General features: G+C 41.4%; 2 protein-coding genes across 2 annotated transcripts in view; both read left to right on the forward strand.

Annotated features, from left to right (window-relative positions):
* Window positions 1-18,208, forward strand: part of LOC101522773 (zinc finger protein 260-like) — a 793,789-nt gene that overhangs the window by 26,544 nt on the left and 749,037 nt on the right. Inside the window, exon 3 of the mRNA XM_058678178.1 lies at window positions 5,466-5,592. Within this exon, the coding sequence (XP_058534161.1) occupies window positions 5,466-5,592 (127 nt within the window). The remainder of the gene's footprint in view (window positions 1-5,465; window positions 5,593-18,208) is intronic.
* On the forward strand, window positions 13,283-14,615 carry LOC131477915 (zinc finger protein 585B-like). The gene is given in 2 exon segments (XM_058677946.1): window positions 13,283-14,374; window positions 14,376-14,615. Coding segments are annotated over 2 exon segments (1,332 nt in total).

The raw sequence follows: 18,208 nt of genomic DNA on the forward strand, positions 1-18,208 counted from the left end.
CTCTTACTAATTTGTCAAATATCAGGACACAGGAAGATCCGTGTGTTGTTCAAACTGGCAACTTTTATCTTTCAAGCTCCATGTGACCTAAACAACATAAGCATTCTCTTTTGGGTAAGGAATCGATCAAAGGACTGCAGTAGATAGTTCTCAAAATGTAGCCATTTGGGAAATGTAAATCAACATCACAATGAGGTATCTCAACCCTGTCAGAATGGCTATTATTGTTTGGAAGAAAGGGTAACAAATACTGGTAAAGAAGTAAAAAAAAATGAGAATATTTATACAATGCTGATGGAGTTATAGATTAAGTCAGCACATGAAAAATGGTATAAAATTTCTTAAATGTTTAGAAATATGATTGCTGGTTTCAGCATGGTAGCCTAGCAGCTAAACTCCTTGCCTTGAATGTGCTGGGACCCCATATGGACACTGGTACTAATCCCAGAAGCCTGGCTTCCCATCCAGCTATCTGCCTGTGGCCTGGGAAAATAGTCGAGGATGGTGCATAGCCTTGGACCTTACACCTGCATGGGTGACGCTCAAGAGCTCCTGGCTCCTGTCTTCGGATAGGCACAGCACCAGCCATTGAGAACACTTGGGCAGTGAATGATCGGATGGAATAACTTCCTCTCTGTAGCTCTTTGTCTCTGTATCTGACTTTGCAGCAAAAACAAAAAAAAAATCTTTTGTAAAAAGTTTAAAATTTTAAAAAGCTTACATGAAGTTAAAAGTATTAAATTTAAATGACATTACTGTAAGTCTGAGTAATCTAACTACTAGTTGTATTTTCTGAAAGTTATGAACACATTGTGTAAAAGAGATGCCATCTTTTTATACCAGCACTATTCATAATACACCGATATGGAATGAATTGTGGTGTCCATCATTAGATAATTGAGTAAGGAAAATGTAGTATTTGTGTACAACGGGCTGTTATTCAGTTGTGGAAACACAAGTCTGTGTATTAGACCAAAATGAGTATAACTGAAGTGTAAGATGTTGAGTGAAATATTCTAAACACAGATATACAAACATGAAATTGTTATGTAGAGTAGCAAAAAAAAAAATCACAACCAACCAAAAAAAGGGGGGGAACAGTGGTATATATCAGTATTGCTGCAAACATGATTTGTCACTTTTGATTTATATGTTTGTTAAATAACGAATGATGATAGTCTACCCTAGTTTAATGATCTGTGTCTGTAAATTGTATGATTGAAACATTTTTATTTCATTATATTTATACTATTTACCTATAAAATTGGTCATCTTACTATTGTTTTAATCACTTAATGAAAAATTAAGATCTTGAGTACAATGTGAATTTAAAACATGTTATTTCAATTGTTTAAGAGAATAACAGGGGAGGGAAGTCAAGATGGCCAACGGAGTTAGACTGATGTGACTGAGGGTCCTAAAAGTTAGGGATGGGAGCAGCCTGAAGTGAGCCTGACAGGAAAAGAACCACAGGGAACACTGAGGTAAATCCCCCAGTGCAGCCAGTACTGAGAAATGTGGCACACAGCAGTAAAACAGATGTGAATGACTAGGATCAGCAACCTCAGAAGGACAAGGAGAATTCCCTGGGCTGCAGAGACTTGAGCGAAATCTGGTGAGCAAAATTCAGGGAGCTGCTAACACAGGGAAGTGTCCGCCCTTAGCAGAGGTGAGGGGCAGGCAGATCTCGGGAGCAAAACATGGTGAAGAGTGCCTGAACTAAGCAAATCATGGCAGGCTTGGATCAGGGCAGACGGGTTGGAGAGGGTGACTAGGCACAGAAACAAAGAACCTGGGCGAACCTGGGACCTAGAAGTCCCCAGCACTGGGTGGTGCCAATTCCAGGGCCACGAGAACCCCACAGAAGGGAGATCCAATTGCTACCGTAAATATTGCCCTGTTTTAAAGAGCTCACACTACTGCAGACTGAAGAAATAGGGGGAGGGAAACCTAGGCACCACAAAGAAGAAAAAAAAAATCTAGATCAGCACTAGGTGGCAGCAGAGGCCAGGGATTAGAAACCAGCAATATCAGATCACATAGATATGGGGCGAGGTAACAGGAAAAGAAATGAGTCAGAGGAAAAAGCCAGTGCCACCCCCAAAAAGTCACCAAAAGGCCTGGTCAATCACAGAGATGACAGATGAAGAAATTGACAACCTATCAGATAAGGGATTCAAAAAATAATTAGAAAACTCTTCAGAGACAATGAAAATGATGGGAGGACCTTAACGAATTCAAAAGTCACATGAACAAAGAAACAAAACTAGTCAACAAATGAGATCCTTGACCTGCAGCACAGAGTTGAGAGCCAATCCAACAGAATTAATGCAGCAGAAGACAGGATCTCTGAATTGGAAGATTTCCAGAATGAAAATAGGTAGATCATCAATGAATCTAAAGAGTTGCAAGGACAGGCTAACCTTTAAGGTCACAGTAACTATATTTTTTGCAATAGCAGTTTCCACTCATACTCCCATCAATTCTGTTAGTTTGTGAAATCCTTAAGCCATTTCCCAGAAGGCATGCTATATGTCTGGACCAGATTTCAGGGCAATGGGTAGGCACACAATAAGGTGTCCAAAAATGTCATGAGTTTAATTGTACTCCTGTGTGCAGTTAAAAGCCCACTCACCAAGACATTATCAATAACATTAACTCTCAAGCTCACATTACTTGTCAAAGCCATCTCACAGGGGCAAACAACGCCTCAATAGATTACAGAATTCTTAGCGGGGTGCTTAAGTGACCATGCAAAAAGGGAGTGAGACTGCATCAAGGTGGTAGAGAAATCTGCTGAGCCCTGCCAAACAGCTGGAAGCTCCCCCGGGCCCTGCCAAGTGGGGGAGCTGTTCTCTTCACACCTTCGTGCCATCCACACCTACTGCATGGGCCCCAGCAGAAAACTCAGATACAACATTCCAAAACTTGTGGGACGCCACTAAAGCAGTGTTATGTGTTAAGCTCATTGCAACTGGTGCTCATGTCAAGGCCCAAGAAAGGAACCAATTACTGGAATTAAGCACACACTTCTAGGAATGGAAAAAACAGCAGCAAAATGACCCCACAAACAATAGGAAACAAGAAATTATCAAAACAAAGGAGGAGATACACCAAATAGAAATAAAAAACTATACACAAAATCAATGAATCAAAAAGCTGGTTCCTTGAGAAGATAAATAAAATAGACAACCCACTGGCCCGACTGACAAAGAAAAAAACAAGAGAAAGTGAGAATTAGGAGCATCAAAGATGAAAAAGGCAACATAACAACACACTGCAACCACTAACGAAATAATCAGAAATTACTACAAGGAACTTTACTCCAACAAATCAGAAAATCACCAGGAAATGGAAAGGTTCCTAGACTTCCACTACTTGCCAAGGCTTACCTCAGAGGCAACAGAAGACCTGAACAGACCCATAACCAAAGCAGAGATAGAGTCAGTGATTAAACATCTTCCAACAAAGAAGAGCCCAAGTCCAGATGTCTTCACCCCAGAATTCTATAAAACATTCCAAACAGAGCTAACCTCAATCCTTTACAAGCTCTTCAAAATAATATAAAAGGAAGCAAATCTTCCAAACTCATTCTATGAAGCCAACATGACTTTAATCCCAAAACCAGATAGAGAATTAACAGAGAAGGAAAACTACAGACCGATCTCCCAATGAACATTGATGCTAAGATTCTCAACAAAATCCTAGCCAATAGAATTCAAAAAAGCATCAGACAGATCATCCAGACCAAGTAGGATTCATCCCGGGAACACAGAGAAGGTTCAACATACGGAAATCCACAAATGTGATACACCACGTCCAAAAACTGAAGAACAAAAATCATAGAATAGTACCAATAGATGCAGAAAAAGCCTTCTACAAAATCCAACACCACTTTATTTTAAAAATCCTAACCAAGGCAGGGGATTTTTACAGGGAGGTGCCGGGGGAATCCCAGAGCCTATCAAGCTGTGTCACATAATGCAACGTAATTAAAAAAAAACCAAAAACTTGAATTTGCTCTGAAAAAAAAAATTGATGAGTTAAAAAAAAATAAGAAAACTGTGATTGCATACAAAAAATAACAGGGAAAAAGGGAATATTGAAATGAAGTATCATGCTGTTAAAATGATATCTATCAGTTACATTAGATCTGTTTTAATGTTAAAAGTAGTAAATAAATAACTGGAATAAAAGAAAAACCCACATAACTGCTTAATGCTAAAGAGCTTCCAAAGCATAAAAAAATAGGATTAGGTTTGTTACAGCATGGCATTCGTCTTATATGTATATGTTCTGTTCAGCTGGCAGGCTATGACTGGCTGATACCAACTAATTGTCAGAAGATAGTTCTGTATGAAACTATCATTTGTTTCCCTCCTAAGCTGTAGTTTACTATGTAGAAATTAAAACTTCAGTTTAATTATGTTATTCCATAAAAAATAAATCAAAAACAAAGTAGAGAGTTTTAATATGTGCATACTTAAAAGTGAAAAAAATATATATTGTTTCATATATTTATAGTGGAATTACATGAATATGTATTCCATAATTTTTTTTACTTTTGTGTATGTACATATATGATATGTATTATTGATACATATGATCATCTATTACTTATATTTAATTCCAATATAAGCTGTAGGAAATATTTACTCTTGCAAGCACAGCTTAAAAATATTTTCAGTATTTCATTATTTCACTTTAAAATAAGAAAATTGAAGTTTATTATTGCTTTATAATATTTTTAAGTATCTCCATATGTTTGAGGAAATCATTAGTAAGCTACTCAAAAATCTTCTCAGTATCTTGTGCAATATTAAGCCTATATCTTTATTATCTAATCTAGCATGTTATTTAGCTCATGTGTTTATCTAAAGATTGCACAGTGAACTCATTTTATGCTCATTATAGAAAACAATCTGATATAGGATAATAATGGAATTGTAGCTTCAGAATTGCAAACGTAATACTGGACAAAAGGTTTTATCTTGTTTTTACCTTATTTGCCATATACATTGTAAATTAAGCTGCATTCATAGAAGATGCAAATTGAACACACACACAAGAATTAAACTCCTCTTAGTATTATAGCTGCTAGGTTAATATTTTGACGCAGTGTCAATATAATTATTTATGTTAATTTAGTTGAAAATTAGAGTGGCAATAACAGACTGAGTCATGTCTTCTACTTGGAGAGCTATTCTAGCAGTGTCTTCAACAGTTCATTAGAATGAGAATCTTTAGAGAAAACAACCTTTAATAGAATAAGGAATATTCTGTTGTAATATTGAAACTGTAAAAGTAACACAGCTCAAGATATTTTCATTTAACTGTTACTCTGTGATGCTGTATGAATTGTAAATTAAACCACATTCATCTAGATGCAAATTAAATATATAGAGAATGTACTGTCAGTGTTTCTATTTAATGATCCAGAACTGAGGAGACATGTGCTGTTACAGGGGTTGGTGTCATTTGAAGATGTGGCTGTGGACTTTACCCAGGAAGAATGGCAGACAATGGACAATACTCAGAGGACCCTGTACAGGGAGGTGATGCTTGAGACCTATAACAATCTGCTGTCCTTGGGTGAGTGAAACTCTGTCATGCCCAAACAGAATGCTTCTGTATAGATGACAAATGAAAGAAGAGTTTACAAAGTGTAGTAGTTGGTAGGACTAATGGTGATTTCGGAAAATCTGCATCATTCTCCATGAACAGGGTACTCCATGACAAAGCCTAATGTGATCTTCAAGTTGGAGCAAGAATCAGCACCATGGACAGTGGAGAAATCTGTGATGCAGAGACATTAGCTCAGTAAGTGTTGACTGGAATTATATTTGAGTTTTACTTTGAGTTTCTTACAGAAGGACAGCCGATGAGACACAGGCATTCCATAATCTCCATGTATATGTTTATTCGAGCATTTTGTCAGCCTGTCACATAGATCTCGAAGTATATATGTGTCTTTTCACATCTGTCACCTCCCAAGATACATTTTCAGGAAGTTGTTTTTGAAGCAGAGTAGCCAGGAAAAGATAAACTAGTGCTGAGATGGGATGTAAGATACCCCAAGCCTTATTTTGAATTTTTATACCATATTTTATGTCATATCCTGCTTTAAGTTAAATACACAATTTCACATACTTGAAATTTTTATTTTAAAAAATAGGTATTATATTAAGGCATTAATAGATAAGATGTAATGCCTATTTAAAAATGCTTATAAATGTCCACATTTCACTAATATTAAAATGTGCTGTATCTAGATTGGCAATAAATCTCATTGGCTTCCCCAATGGAACATTTGAAAAGAAACATTTAGATGTGATTCATACATATGGTTACTCTACTCCTCATTTCAGATCCCCATGGAAAGAATGAGCAGCTTGGAGCTAATCAGAAAGGTCAAGAAATAATCACCAGGCAAGTTCTAATTACTAAAATTATGTAATAACTGAAAAGAGTGCTGCATTGCACAAAGAGGCTTAGAATTAGCTCTGGCCATAATTTCAGCACAATATGAAAGGGAAATTGTATAAAAATGGGACTTGAGAAATAGGATTTCATTCTTTCTTTTTCCATTTTTTCCATTTTTTTCCATTTTTCTTTCTACTTTTTTTATTTGCAAAGTGACCAGGTGAATGTAGAAAGCAGAGGGAATCCAACAGCATTTCTTGGGAGAGAGCCAGGAGATGGTGTGCCTCTCAAATGGAGACAGCAAAAATTTTCAGGATGGTCTTAGATTTCTAAGTGTCCCCTGAGCATTCTTTTTCTGGACAGGAATCTGTGAATAAGACACTTCCCATTGCATTGGTTGTCTCTTAACCAGCAAGGAAATAGCTGCTGCTACACAACTTGAAATCTGCACCGGCATTCTATTGCTGTTCAGCTCTCAGAGCTAGGCAGCCACATGAGTGACAAAGTTGAACAAACTGGCTTTTTCTCAACTCATGTATGAAATGTACAGGGGGTCATCGAAAGGCCCACAAAAGTCATATTTAAAGATCAAACATGAGGGCATGGCATGGTAGCCTAGTGGCTGGCCCTCACCTTGCATGCACTGGGATCATATATGGACTCTGGCTTGTGCTCTGGCAGCCCCACTTAACATCCAGCTCTCTGCCCGTTGCCAGAGTCCAGCTCAAGTGAAGTTCAGAACTTGAGAAGGGTGTTTGGAGTAGGCATAGAAAATAAATGGACCACTACAGTTTCAAGATCATAATAGACAATTTAAAAAACTGTCCTATTTTTTTATACAGAAGCCTTCACAAATTCTGACACCCACTTTCCACACCTGGTCAAACAGGCATTCTTAAGGATAGTTCTGCCAATTGTTTCCCATTGAGGCAGGATATCAGCCACCCTAATACTGTGGTCAAACAGTTCTCAATAGATGGTACATGTCAACCAGTAACACATTCCTATTACAATCCTGATTCTGCAACTTAATCTTGAATCAGTTAAGGGAGGAAGTGCATCGCAGAACAAGGGGCCTAAAGATTAAGGAAAGAGGGAAAGAATAGATTTACACCTCACCTAGAGACTTAACATCCTTGATTAGCATATGGTCAATGTGGTAGGACAACCCTAAGCATAGGTTCCTGCTACATGTAGGGACCTAACACCCTCTATTTTCATATCATGAGTGGGGCAGCCAAGAGAGCAGAAATAGTAAAAGACCCATTTGCTAAGACACTATCACCAGCATCATCTTCCAAGCTCACATTGATTGTAAAAACCAACTCCACAGTGGCAGACAATGCCTAAATAGATTACAGAAATCTCTGTGGGGTTCTCGATTATGTATGCAAAGGGGGGTGGAACTGCTTTTTGGGTGGTTGTAGGCACAGGAAATTCCTTCTGGCCTTGCCTTCAATGGAAAAGTTCTCTTCACAACTTCGTATTTTTCACACGAACTGCATGGACCTCAGCAGCCTTTGGCCTGGGAAAACTGTTGAGGACACCCCACAGGCTTGTGACTTACAACTGCGCGGGAGACCCAGAAAAAGCTCCTGGTTCTTGGTTTTAAAGCTGCTCAGCTCTGAAAGTTATGCATTTTTGGGAAGTGAATCAGCACATGGATGATCTTCCTATGTGTCTCACTTCCTCTCTGTATATCTAAATTTCCAGTAAATATAAATACAATTTTTTTATTTTTCCATTTTTTATTGTATTTTTGAGAATTTTTACATAGTTAATAAGGGTAAAGAAGTTCAAGGGTTACAGGAAAATGGATAAGACTATTACTTCTATATTGTTTCCTTTATATATCTGAGGTAAAAGGAGATTTTATGCTAGAAGCCCACCCAGTCTCCCACCCATCCCAGGTCCCTGATGTGGGGCATGCTCCAAGGGTCTTGCTCAAGTGGTTTTGGTAGTTCAACAGGTATAAATTGCTGCCAGTCTCACCACTCCAAGCACAATGAGGTCGTTGAAGATTCCACTGATTGACATAGTCCATCATAGAGGCTCTGTTTGCCCACATTTTCACTGCCAACGTATAGCTGAGGTGTTTGATTGACTTGTTCTGTCCTCTATCATTTGATGGTTAGGGTTCTGAGTCTGGCAGTTCGATTGGGGCGATCCCCAAAGAAACCTTGTCTGAGGTGTTCCCAGACCAGATTCTTGTATGTACTAGCAAGTACAGGGCCCGGCTTACTCCATAGCCTTGATCAGCTGGTGGTTGCAATTGCTGGGTTGGTTCTCTTTCCAACCCTGTCTTTCACTGGAACCAATGCGTGTTGCAGTCTAGCCTGTATCCTGCCCACTTCATACTCAGTGGTCACACAAACCAGTGGGAGCTGCAGCCTAGTCAGAGCAACCCACAGTAACCCCCACCAGGCCTGCCCCGTACCCTGGTTTACCAGTATGTGTAGCAGACTAGTCCAGTCTGTACCACATCCCATTCAGCTCTCATACATGTCAGTGTGTATTAAAGCCTAGTTCAATCTAACCAGCTCCACTATCCAGCCCTCATGCATGTTGTTGGGCACCTTTCTGTCTAGCCACCCCTGCTCCTATCCTTGTTTTTGTGCCTTCCTGTGTTAATGGTAACCCAAGAGGGAGGATCCCACTATTTCCCTCCCAGCACACTCCCACTCCCAGATTATGCACTCTCCAGGTGGTTCTGTGGTTCAAATTGACAGATTAGCACCCGGTGCCAGCTTCTGCCAGCTGATGCAGCAGCTAAGTCCAAACAACACTCAACTATTGTGATGTAGTTTGCACCAGTAGGAAAAATCAGCCCAGCCTAGCCTTTTCCTGATCTAGTCTATATGAGGGCCACAGGTACTGTAGCCCTGCCTTTTCTGATCTATCCTCATCCCAGCTCATGTTCTCCAGTAGCTGTCCAGCAAGGGACCCCCCACCCATATATTCCTCCTGCTGGCTCTGCCCCCTCCCTTCCTGGTTTCATGTGTGCTGGTTGGATGCTGTGGTCACATCCGGCATACGTTACCTCACCTTGGCATTCTGTAATGTGTAATGGTTTTTGTAGCAACTGATTCTGGCTCGATCCACACTCTGATCTGGTGATTGGATTTGCCAGTGGATGACATGAACTGATTCAGCCTGTTCTGTTCCCAACCCATGCCAGGACAATTCCATATAATTATACATTTATGATTGTTCTGTTTTAGCTGTTAACTTTCAAAATGAGCAAGGTGACAGGCCTGTAATGGTAGGTTTGAAGCAAGCAACTTTCAAAAAGTACAAATTGATGGGCCATAGGGCAATGACTCTTATCATACACCAGGGACCTCCCTCCTGAGGAGTGGTCTACCTACATGACCTACCAGCTGTCCTGCTGGGTGGCTGTCACATAGACTGTCAGGCCAGGAGTTCACACAGCTCCCAGCCAAGCAATTAAGGCAGAATCACAAAAGCAGAAAACATCTAGATTCTTCAGCAACACGTGACCAAGAGAGGGAGCCTATCCCTATCATGGGCCCTTATGGGGGCTTGCTAGGGGAGTGGTTACCAAAAAAAAAAAAATGCAACACCACCCCCTCTCAGTTCCAGGTGATGATAGGTGAGTATCACAGGTGGGCAGAAGGGAAAGCCGAGATGGAGTGGGGGTGTGGCTTCTAAGCTGGTGACCCTGAAGTGGCTGCCTAGCCCACAACATTGGGAGAAGGAAGCCACAAGTCTCACTCTTTTTTCTGGGTGAGGTGGTAGACATTATTGCTCATTGTGAATAAGTTTCTTTCTCTTTGCCCTTGGGGTGACTCATGTAAACACCTCCCCAAGATGGTTCGCAAAAACTCAAAGTAAAGTGAATATTTTTTGATGCCTGAACTCTCATTCCTCCTCCAATGAGAATAAGCCAACGTGAACCATGAAAAAGGAGGCCAGAACTTTGGACCCATGTCAGGTAGTTAGGATTCAGGATCCACTTAGAGAGTATCAACCTATAAAGAAAATTGGCCACTTCTGGGGACTGTCAATCCAACAGATTTCAAAATATAAAGACGCAGAAACTTGATTCTAAAACGAAAACTGACATGATAGCAAAAGTGAAAACAGGGAGTTGGTGATTAGAGACGTTAAAGTCCTAAACTTTTATACTTCCTATCTCTTCCTGCTACCTCGTTAAAGCACAATCAATCTGGAGGTTTTGCTGGAGCTAGGCAGTGACTGGGAATTACATGTGTTGGTGGGTGGGTTCATGTATGTGCAGAGGCACAGGATGTCAAGGGTCATTTCCACAAGTTTAGTACAAACCTTGAGGAGTCTTCTCTTTACAACGTCCAGCCACACAGCACTTGTATAAGAGCCAGAAAATTTTTTTTTGAAGTCCCATATCGTGCACCGAACCAAATGTTACCAGGAAAGCTCAGTGATTCTTTCCTTTAACTTAGTATAGAAATGTAGGAGTGTGGAATAGGGTGGAAGGGTGGGATTCACAGGAATTGGGAGAAAACAGAGGAGTGGATCCTTTTTCCAGTTATACACCCTGCTTCAGTAACCAAGGGTTGGGACAACTTTCAAGTTACTAATTGGGTGTCTCTAATTTCAAGAAGCACACCACCACCTGGTTTTCTCTCCAGAAGTGCTTTCCCCTTCCCTTCTCTTCCCCTACGCACATGACCACTTTGCAAATAAAACTTCTCTGTCTCTAAAAAGAAAAATTTAAAAAATGACTTTGAGATCCAGTTTCTATATCTACCTCCTGAATATAATCAACTTGAATTTACTAGAAATCTATGTATTTTCTCTGTCCTCATGTACACTTGCTGTTCCTGGGAGGACCCGAGCCAGATTGGAGTCCATGCTTGGGACCCTGGGTTTAGCCAGTATGACCATTTGATGAGCTAGGCCTTGGCCTGCCTGGACTCAAGAGGCTTTGCCCTTCCTGGTGAGTACACTGGGAGCAGATACCTTGGGAACAAGGCAGGCCTAAGCTCCACCAACCTCCAACATTGAGAGGTGTATTGTGTGTGTGTGTGTGTGTGTGTATGTGTGTGTGTGTGTGATTTAGTTGCATGTGTATTAGATCATCAAGGAGAAATTGGTGTGATTATTTCCAAGTTTTCTACTTTTCCTTCCTGTTTTAGGTCAGGGTTAAATGATATTCAAAGAAGCTATACCAGGCTTCCCAACCATCCTAGTACTCAAGGATGGGTACTGGTACCCTGATACCAAACCAGGGTGTCAATGTGGCACACCCTCCAACGTTTCTGTCTAGGTGGTTCCGATAGTTCTGAAATGATGTCCATCTCAGCAATTCAAGCAAGAGGGAACCCTTTCAATGTTCATTGGCTGACATGGTTGACCTTAGAGTCTCCTTTCTCCCAACTATTTGCTGTCATCCTTTGGCTGGGGTAGTTATTCAATCTCTTCTCTCCTCCTTTCTCTTGGATGGTCCAGATGTGCTTTCCAGGCCTCAGTGGGCTTCCATCTCCTGGTGGATCCATGAAATTTGTCCAATACTCCTTTTCAACTGCGGAGTACCAGTTCTTGCTAGTGCACCAAAACCTCGAACCTAGTCGAACCTGCCTTAGTGGAGCCCCTCCCTCAGCGCTCACTGAGTTAGCACCACCATGAAGGCATGTAAAGTATCCAAGCCAGGTGACTTGAGGCCTGCCATACCCTCTACTCCCAGGACTCAGACCCAGGATCCATTGCACTGGCCAGTCAAGGACCCTGGCCAAGCAACACAAACGGCCACCCATACAGCCACTGGGGCTCATAAACTGGGCTCATCACACAGCTGTGCCCAAGGGCCCAGACAAGGCTACCAGAGCCCCACTGGATCTCCTGCACCCAGAGATCATGTGTCCAGCACCAACATCCCCCTGACTGTCATGGTTTGTCTCAACTCATTTTCCACTAGCAAGTATTGCAGCCTTTCTCAGTCCAGTCTCCCCCAATTCCACTTCATGTTGCTGTGTGTTGAATCCGATCCAAGTACAATCCATCTGGAGGTTTGGCTGGAGCCTGGCAGAGGCTGTGGATTATGTGAGTGTGTGGTTGTGTTCCTGTTTGTGCAGAGGCATGAGGTGCCAAGCGTCATTTCCAGAGGTTTAGTATGAAATTTGTGGAGTCTTCTCTTTGCTAAGTTCAGCCTCATAGCTCTTGTATGACAGCCAAAATTCTTTTTCAATTCCCATATTGTTCACTGAACCAAATATTACCAGGAAAGCTTGGTGATTCTTTCCTTTAATGCAGTATAAAAAAAGATAATGAAAAGCAGTTGTATTCTTCTCCTCTTTCCCTTCCCTTCCCCTCTGCCCTGTTTCTGCCCAACTGGAATAAACCTCCTAAGATACAAAAAAAAAAAAAAAAAAAAAAAAGAATAGCAGTTGTAGACCAAAGTTTTACTGTTAATTGACCAGTTGAGCTTGGAAGTGGTGAGGGGGAAAGCAACTCCTCACGAGTGGCTCAAATATCTGGTGCCTTTTGAATGCAGAGAAAATGATATCATAATTTATTTTAAATTTGCTTTTCCCACAGAAAGCCTAATGAAATACCATTTTAAAAGAAGCATGCCTCTAATGTCCCCGAGAACAACCTCGATAGTGGGGAAAATATCAGACAGTTTAACAAGATCCAGATTTGTCTGCAGTCCTTTGAACACAATGGAAATGTGAAAACTTTCAGCAGGAAAAAGATAGTCCTTATGTGTGAGCAAGTTTATCCCAAAGACCCGTATAATCAGCAACCTGTCAGTGTGGGAGAAGCAATTCATGTTGGCTACTATAAATCTTGCCTTACCACCAAACAGAGAACTGACACAGGAGAATATTTGTATGTGTCCCATGAATGTAAAGCAAACATGGAGCAGAACTCAGAACTCATTAGTGATCAGATCTTTCAAAGTGCAGAGAATCCATATGAATGCACTGAGCATGGAAAAGCCTTTCACCAGCAATTATCTATCATTGGGCATCAGAGAATCCACACAAGAAAAAATTTGTATGAATGTAAGGAGTGTGGAAAAGAGTTTCCTCATAAGTCAAACCTAATCATACATGAGAGGGTCCACACAGGGGAGGAAACTTATGAATCCAGGGAGTGGGGAAAAGGTTTTTCTACTAAGTCAAACATGAAGGCACATCACAGAATGCACACTGGGGAGAAACCTTATGAATGTAGTGAGTGTGGAAAATCTTTTTCTGATAAGTCAAGATTTAGATCACATCAGAGAATTCACACAGGTGAAAAACCTTATGAATGTAGTGAGTGTGGAAAAGCTTTTCTTCATAAGTCACTGCTCATTAGCTATCAGAGAATCCACACTGGGAAAACACCTTACGAATGTAGTGATTGTGGAAAAGCTTTTACTCGTAAATCAAACTTCATTACTCATCAAAGAACCCACACAGGGGAAAAACCTTATGAATGCAGTGAGTGTGGGAAAGCTTTTATTTATAAGTCAAGCATGATCATACATCAGAAAATCCACACTGGGGAAAAACCTTATGAGTGTAGTGAGTGCAGAAAAGGCTTTCCTTATAAGCCACACCTCATTACTCATCAGAGAATCCACACTGGGGAAAAACCTTATGAGTGTAGTGAGTGTGGAAAAGCTTTTACTTGTAAGTCACACCTCATTAGACATCAGAGAATCCACACTGGGGAAACACCTTATGAATGTAATGAGTGCGGAAAAGCTTATATACGTAAGTCATGCTTCATTAGACATCAGAGGGTCCACACTGGGGAAAAACCTTATGAATGTAGTGAGTGTGGAAAAGCTTTCATTCGTAAGTCACACCTCATTACTCATCAGAGAATCCACAGAGGTGAAAAACCTTATGAGTGTAGTGAGTGTGGAAAAGCTTTTGTTCGTAAGTCATACCTCACTATTCATCAGAGAATCCACACAGGTGAGAAACCTTATGAATGTAGTGAGTGTGGAAAAGCTTTTTATTCATAATTCATTCCTCATTACTCATCAGAGAATCCACACTGGGGAAACACCTTACGAATGTAGTGATTGTGGAAAAGCCTTCTCTGATAGATCAAGCATTAGATCACATCAGAGAATCCACACTGGGGAAAAACCTTATTGATGTAGTGAGTATGGGAAAGGCTTTCCTTATAAGCCACAGCTCTTTAGTCATCAGAGAATCCACACTGGGGAGAAACCTAATGAATGTAATTAGTGCGGAAAAGCTTTTTCTCAGAAGTCACACCTAAGCACACATTAGAGGGTCTACACAGGGGAGAAACCTTAAGAATGTAGTGTGTATCTTAAAGCCTTTACTTAACAGACAGGTTTTATTTGACATCAGAAAATCCATACAGAAAAAATAAACCTCATGAATTTAGTGAGGGTTGAAAATCCTGTTGCAAGCAGTCAAGTTTTATTAAACATCTGAATTCATATGGGAAAAGCACGAATGTATTACATGTGCATTAAAATTCATACACATTTTCAGCACAGTGAAAAGTATGCATGCTTCAATAAGTAGCATATTTACAGAAATGAGCAAACACACAGCATTCACTGAAAAATCATTTTTCTGAGTCAATTGTTAGCAGAATCACAGACCTTGGAACTACAAAAGCTTGTCAACCGAAAGACTAGCCACCATAAACCTGTCATGGTCTGTCGAAGCTTGCAAAGTGAATGAAGAAGCAACCATTTGCAAAAGTGCAAATACAAAACATTGTAAAAGGGCAATGGATGTGGAAACATACTTTGAAATAATAAACATGAGGAGTATCATTTCCGAAGAGAGGATATTTGTTGCTAAAATAATAAAGATGCAATTTGTACGTGACCTTCTTTTGTTGTGTGGTGGTAAATGTGAATGCTGTTTTCAGATTTAATGTTGATAACAAATGCTCAGTATGTAACACTTGTTTCACATGCCATCTTTGTCATTTACACATTTATCTCTTTTAGAATCTCAAAATTTCTCGTCCTATTACAGAGTTATATTGGAACCACTGATATCGAATGATGCATGTGGCAGTTGTAATAATAAACACTCGATTTGAAGGATGAATTTTGTCCTTAGGGAAGATTTTCTTTTTATATCTGGCCAAACGTGGATCTTATTTGGCCACTATCTCTCCTTGAATAATAAGTATGGGAAATCGCTCCTGCATCTCTGCCTGCTTATCCCATGCAGTATGCCATAGGCACATGGCACAATGTGTCTCCAAGGCAAAGCCCTGGCAGTGGTCTCAGCTAACAGAGGCTCCATCTTGGGCATACATCCAGAGTAGTAGGCTGTGTCTTGTCCCAATTTCTCTGTCCCTGCGAAACTGTGCTAGAATTTCCCTGATAAGCAACTCTGAGAAGTTAAATACAATCCTCATCCTGTTTACCAGGGACACATAATGATCATGCCCAAAGGCATAGCTTTCAGCCTAGGTGATAGCTTATCTTGGTCTACCTGCACATGGTCTAAAACACTAAGCTATCAACCCTGCTTACAGAATGTAACTGGTGACTTGATTAGAGTGTCCAGAGAGATAGGCATGCCTACTGGCCAGTTATAATAACAGTGTAGGGTAGGAGTACTATCGAAACCAGCCTTCTGCTTTCCCCTTCCACTGTATATATGTTTGTATGATCTTCCCAATAAATGGGCATCCCTCACCAGTTTGTCTGGTGGTTCTGCAGCCAAGCAACACCATTATCATGGCCCTCAGGAGTCTCGGAAATTGCTGGTCAAAAAACACCCAAGAAGGAGGGATCAGCAGAGGGGTCACAGAAGGCAAGACTATGACATTGTCTGGCATTTGAGAACCATACTCGGGGCTAGAATGTGTCAGGTATGTGTGGACCAATCCCTGTGCAAACTCTGACCCCACTGGATGGTTTAGGAGGGCCGGTGGAGTCTATGCAGGAGGCATGACAGTCTATGGGGTGAGCTGGGCTGACCCAGAGCAACCTCAGGCATACTTAACACTGGCTGGGAACAGGCCTGGTTGGGGAGCTTGGGGGAGGCCCTGGCTGGGTGGAGGTTACCAGTAAGGGGCGCAGGAACTGGAAGGGGGTTGAGTTCTGGTCGGGTCACAGTTGAACTCCCTTGGCACAAGCATGGATTCGGACTTGACGCACCATGCCGGGTTAGACGGCAACACAGTTTGGTGCTCTGGAGGACCAGGGTAGATGTGGGACAGACTCGGCTAGGTTTCAACCCCAACTGAGCCATATATGAGCTATATGTGGGTATGGACGAGCCGTGGCTGGGCTGAAACTCTCAACAGCAGGAACCAGAATGGGTTGAAGAGCGGTGCTGGCCAAAGGACCTGCTAGTATGCGTGAAGCCTGACACCAGGAAGAGGTCTGATGGAGGAATCCGAACAGTTCCTCTGACAGGACACTGACCCAGAAATAAACGCAGGAAGTATGGAGGTAAACAACCCAGAAGAGGCTTTGGAAAGTGACCCACTGGCATACATTTGGCTCGGGTTAGGGGCAGACCAGGCTGAGTCGGTTCACGTCATCCACTGGCAAGTCCAAGTGCTGGAACTGTGTGGGGGCCTGGCCAAGTTTGGTTGCGATAAAAACAGTACAAAACACCAAATGCCAAGGTGAAATGGCCTGTGCCAATAGGGAATGCAGCACCCAACCAGCACACCTCCCACTGGTTTAGGTGAGGGACGAGTGTGTGGTGGGCAGAGCCAGAAAGAGCTGCACTACTCATTGGTTCCAATGGAGGTCGGGACTCAGAATAGAACCAACCCAGGGATTACAACCACCAGCTGACTGGAGTGATGGACTGTGGTGGGCACTGTGCTTACTAGTAGTACATGTAGGAGCCTGGACTGGGAACACTCAAAGTTTCTTTGGGTATTCCCCTGAACAAAATGGAGGAAACAAAATATTAACCAAGAAAAAATAGAAGATGGAGTAGATCAATCAACCACCTCAGCTATATGTTTGCAGTGAAAAACTGGACAAGGGGAAACTCTAAGATGGACTATGTCAATCAGTGGACTCTGCACCAGTCTCATCATACCTGGATTGTTGCTGATGATATGTTGGAGCTTCTAATTGATCGAGGTGACGTTCTGCTGGCTCTGCCCTCAAACCTGAGAGGGCCTCCCTAAGAGGCCGTTGAACTTGACTGGACAGTGGGATGCTGGACTCTGTATGGTGTGAGCTTTTAATTGGGGAATCCCAACGGAACTTGAGCTGTGGTTATGCATCAAGGTGAAGGAATTCACCATGGGGGAAGGGTTTGTGGGTGAAGGGGGGAGAATCCCAATACCTATGAAATTGTGTCATGTAATACAATGTAATTAATGAATAAATGAGTAGAAAAAAATAAAAATAAAACAAAACAAAACAAAATAAAACATCCAAGACTCCAGGAGGCATATCTCAGAGACCAAAGAATGGTCTGACATCAGACTCTTGGAGTTCTTTCAGATGGAGTTTATGTGTCAGCTGCCACCACTACTGCTCAGATTCACACTGAATTCATGTATCATGGCTTCTCACAGTAAGTTTCTTGCCATCGTATGAGCTACTAGATGCCAGCCTGTGCCTGAAGTCTTTCAACTGTAAGAGTGAGCACCAGGACCAGCATTGTTATATAGTAGGTAAGCAGTCTGAGATCCTAGCCAATCCTCCATGGTTTTGCTCTTGGCATCTGGCTTCACAGCAGCTCAGCTACTGCAATTCAATCATTGGGGTTATGAACCAGTGGACAGAAGATATTTCCTGCTTTTGTTTTTCTCACTAATTCTCCTATTCAAAGAAAAAAAAATATTGAAGAATGGGTCCCATGAC

This window comes from Ochotona princeps, chromosome 20 (assembly GCF_030435755.1).
Source record: "Ochotona princeps isolate mOchPri1 chromosome 20, mOchPri1.hap1, whole genome shotgun sequence".
Lineage (NCBI taxonomy): Eukaryota > Metazoa > Chordata > Mammalia > Lagomorpha > Ochotonidae > Ochotona > Ochotona princeps.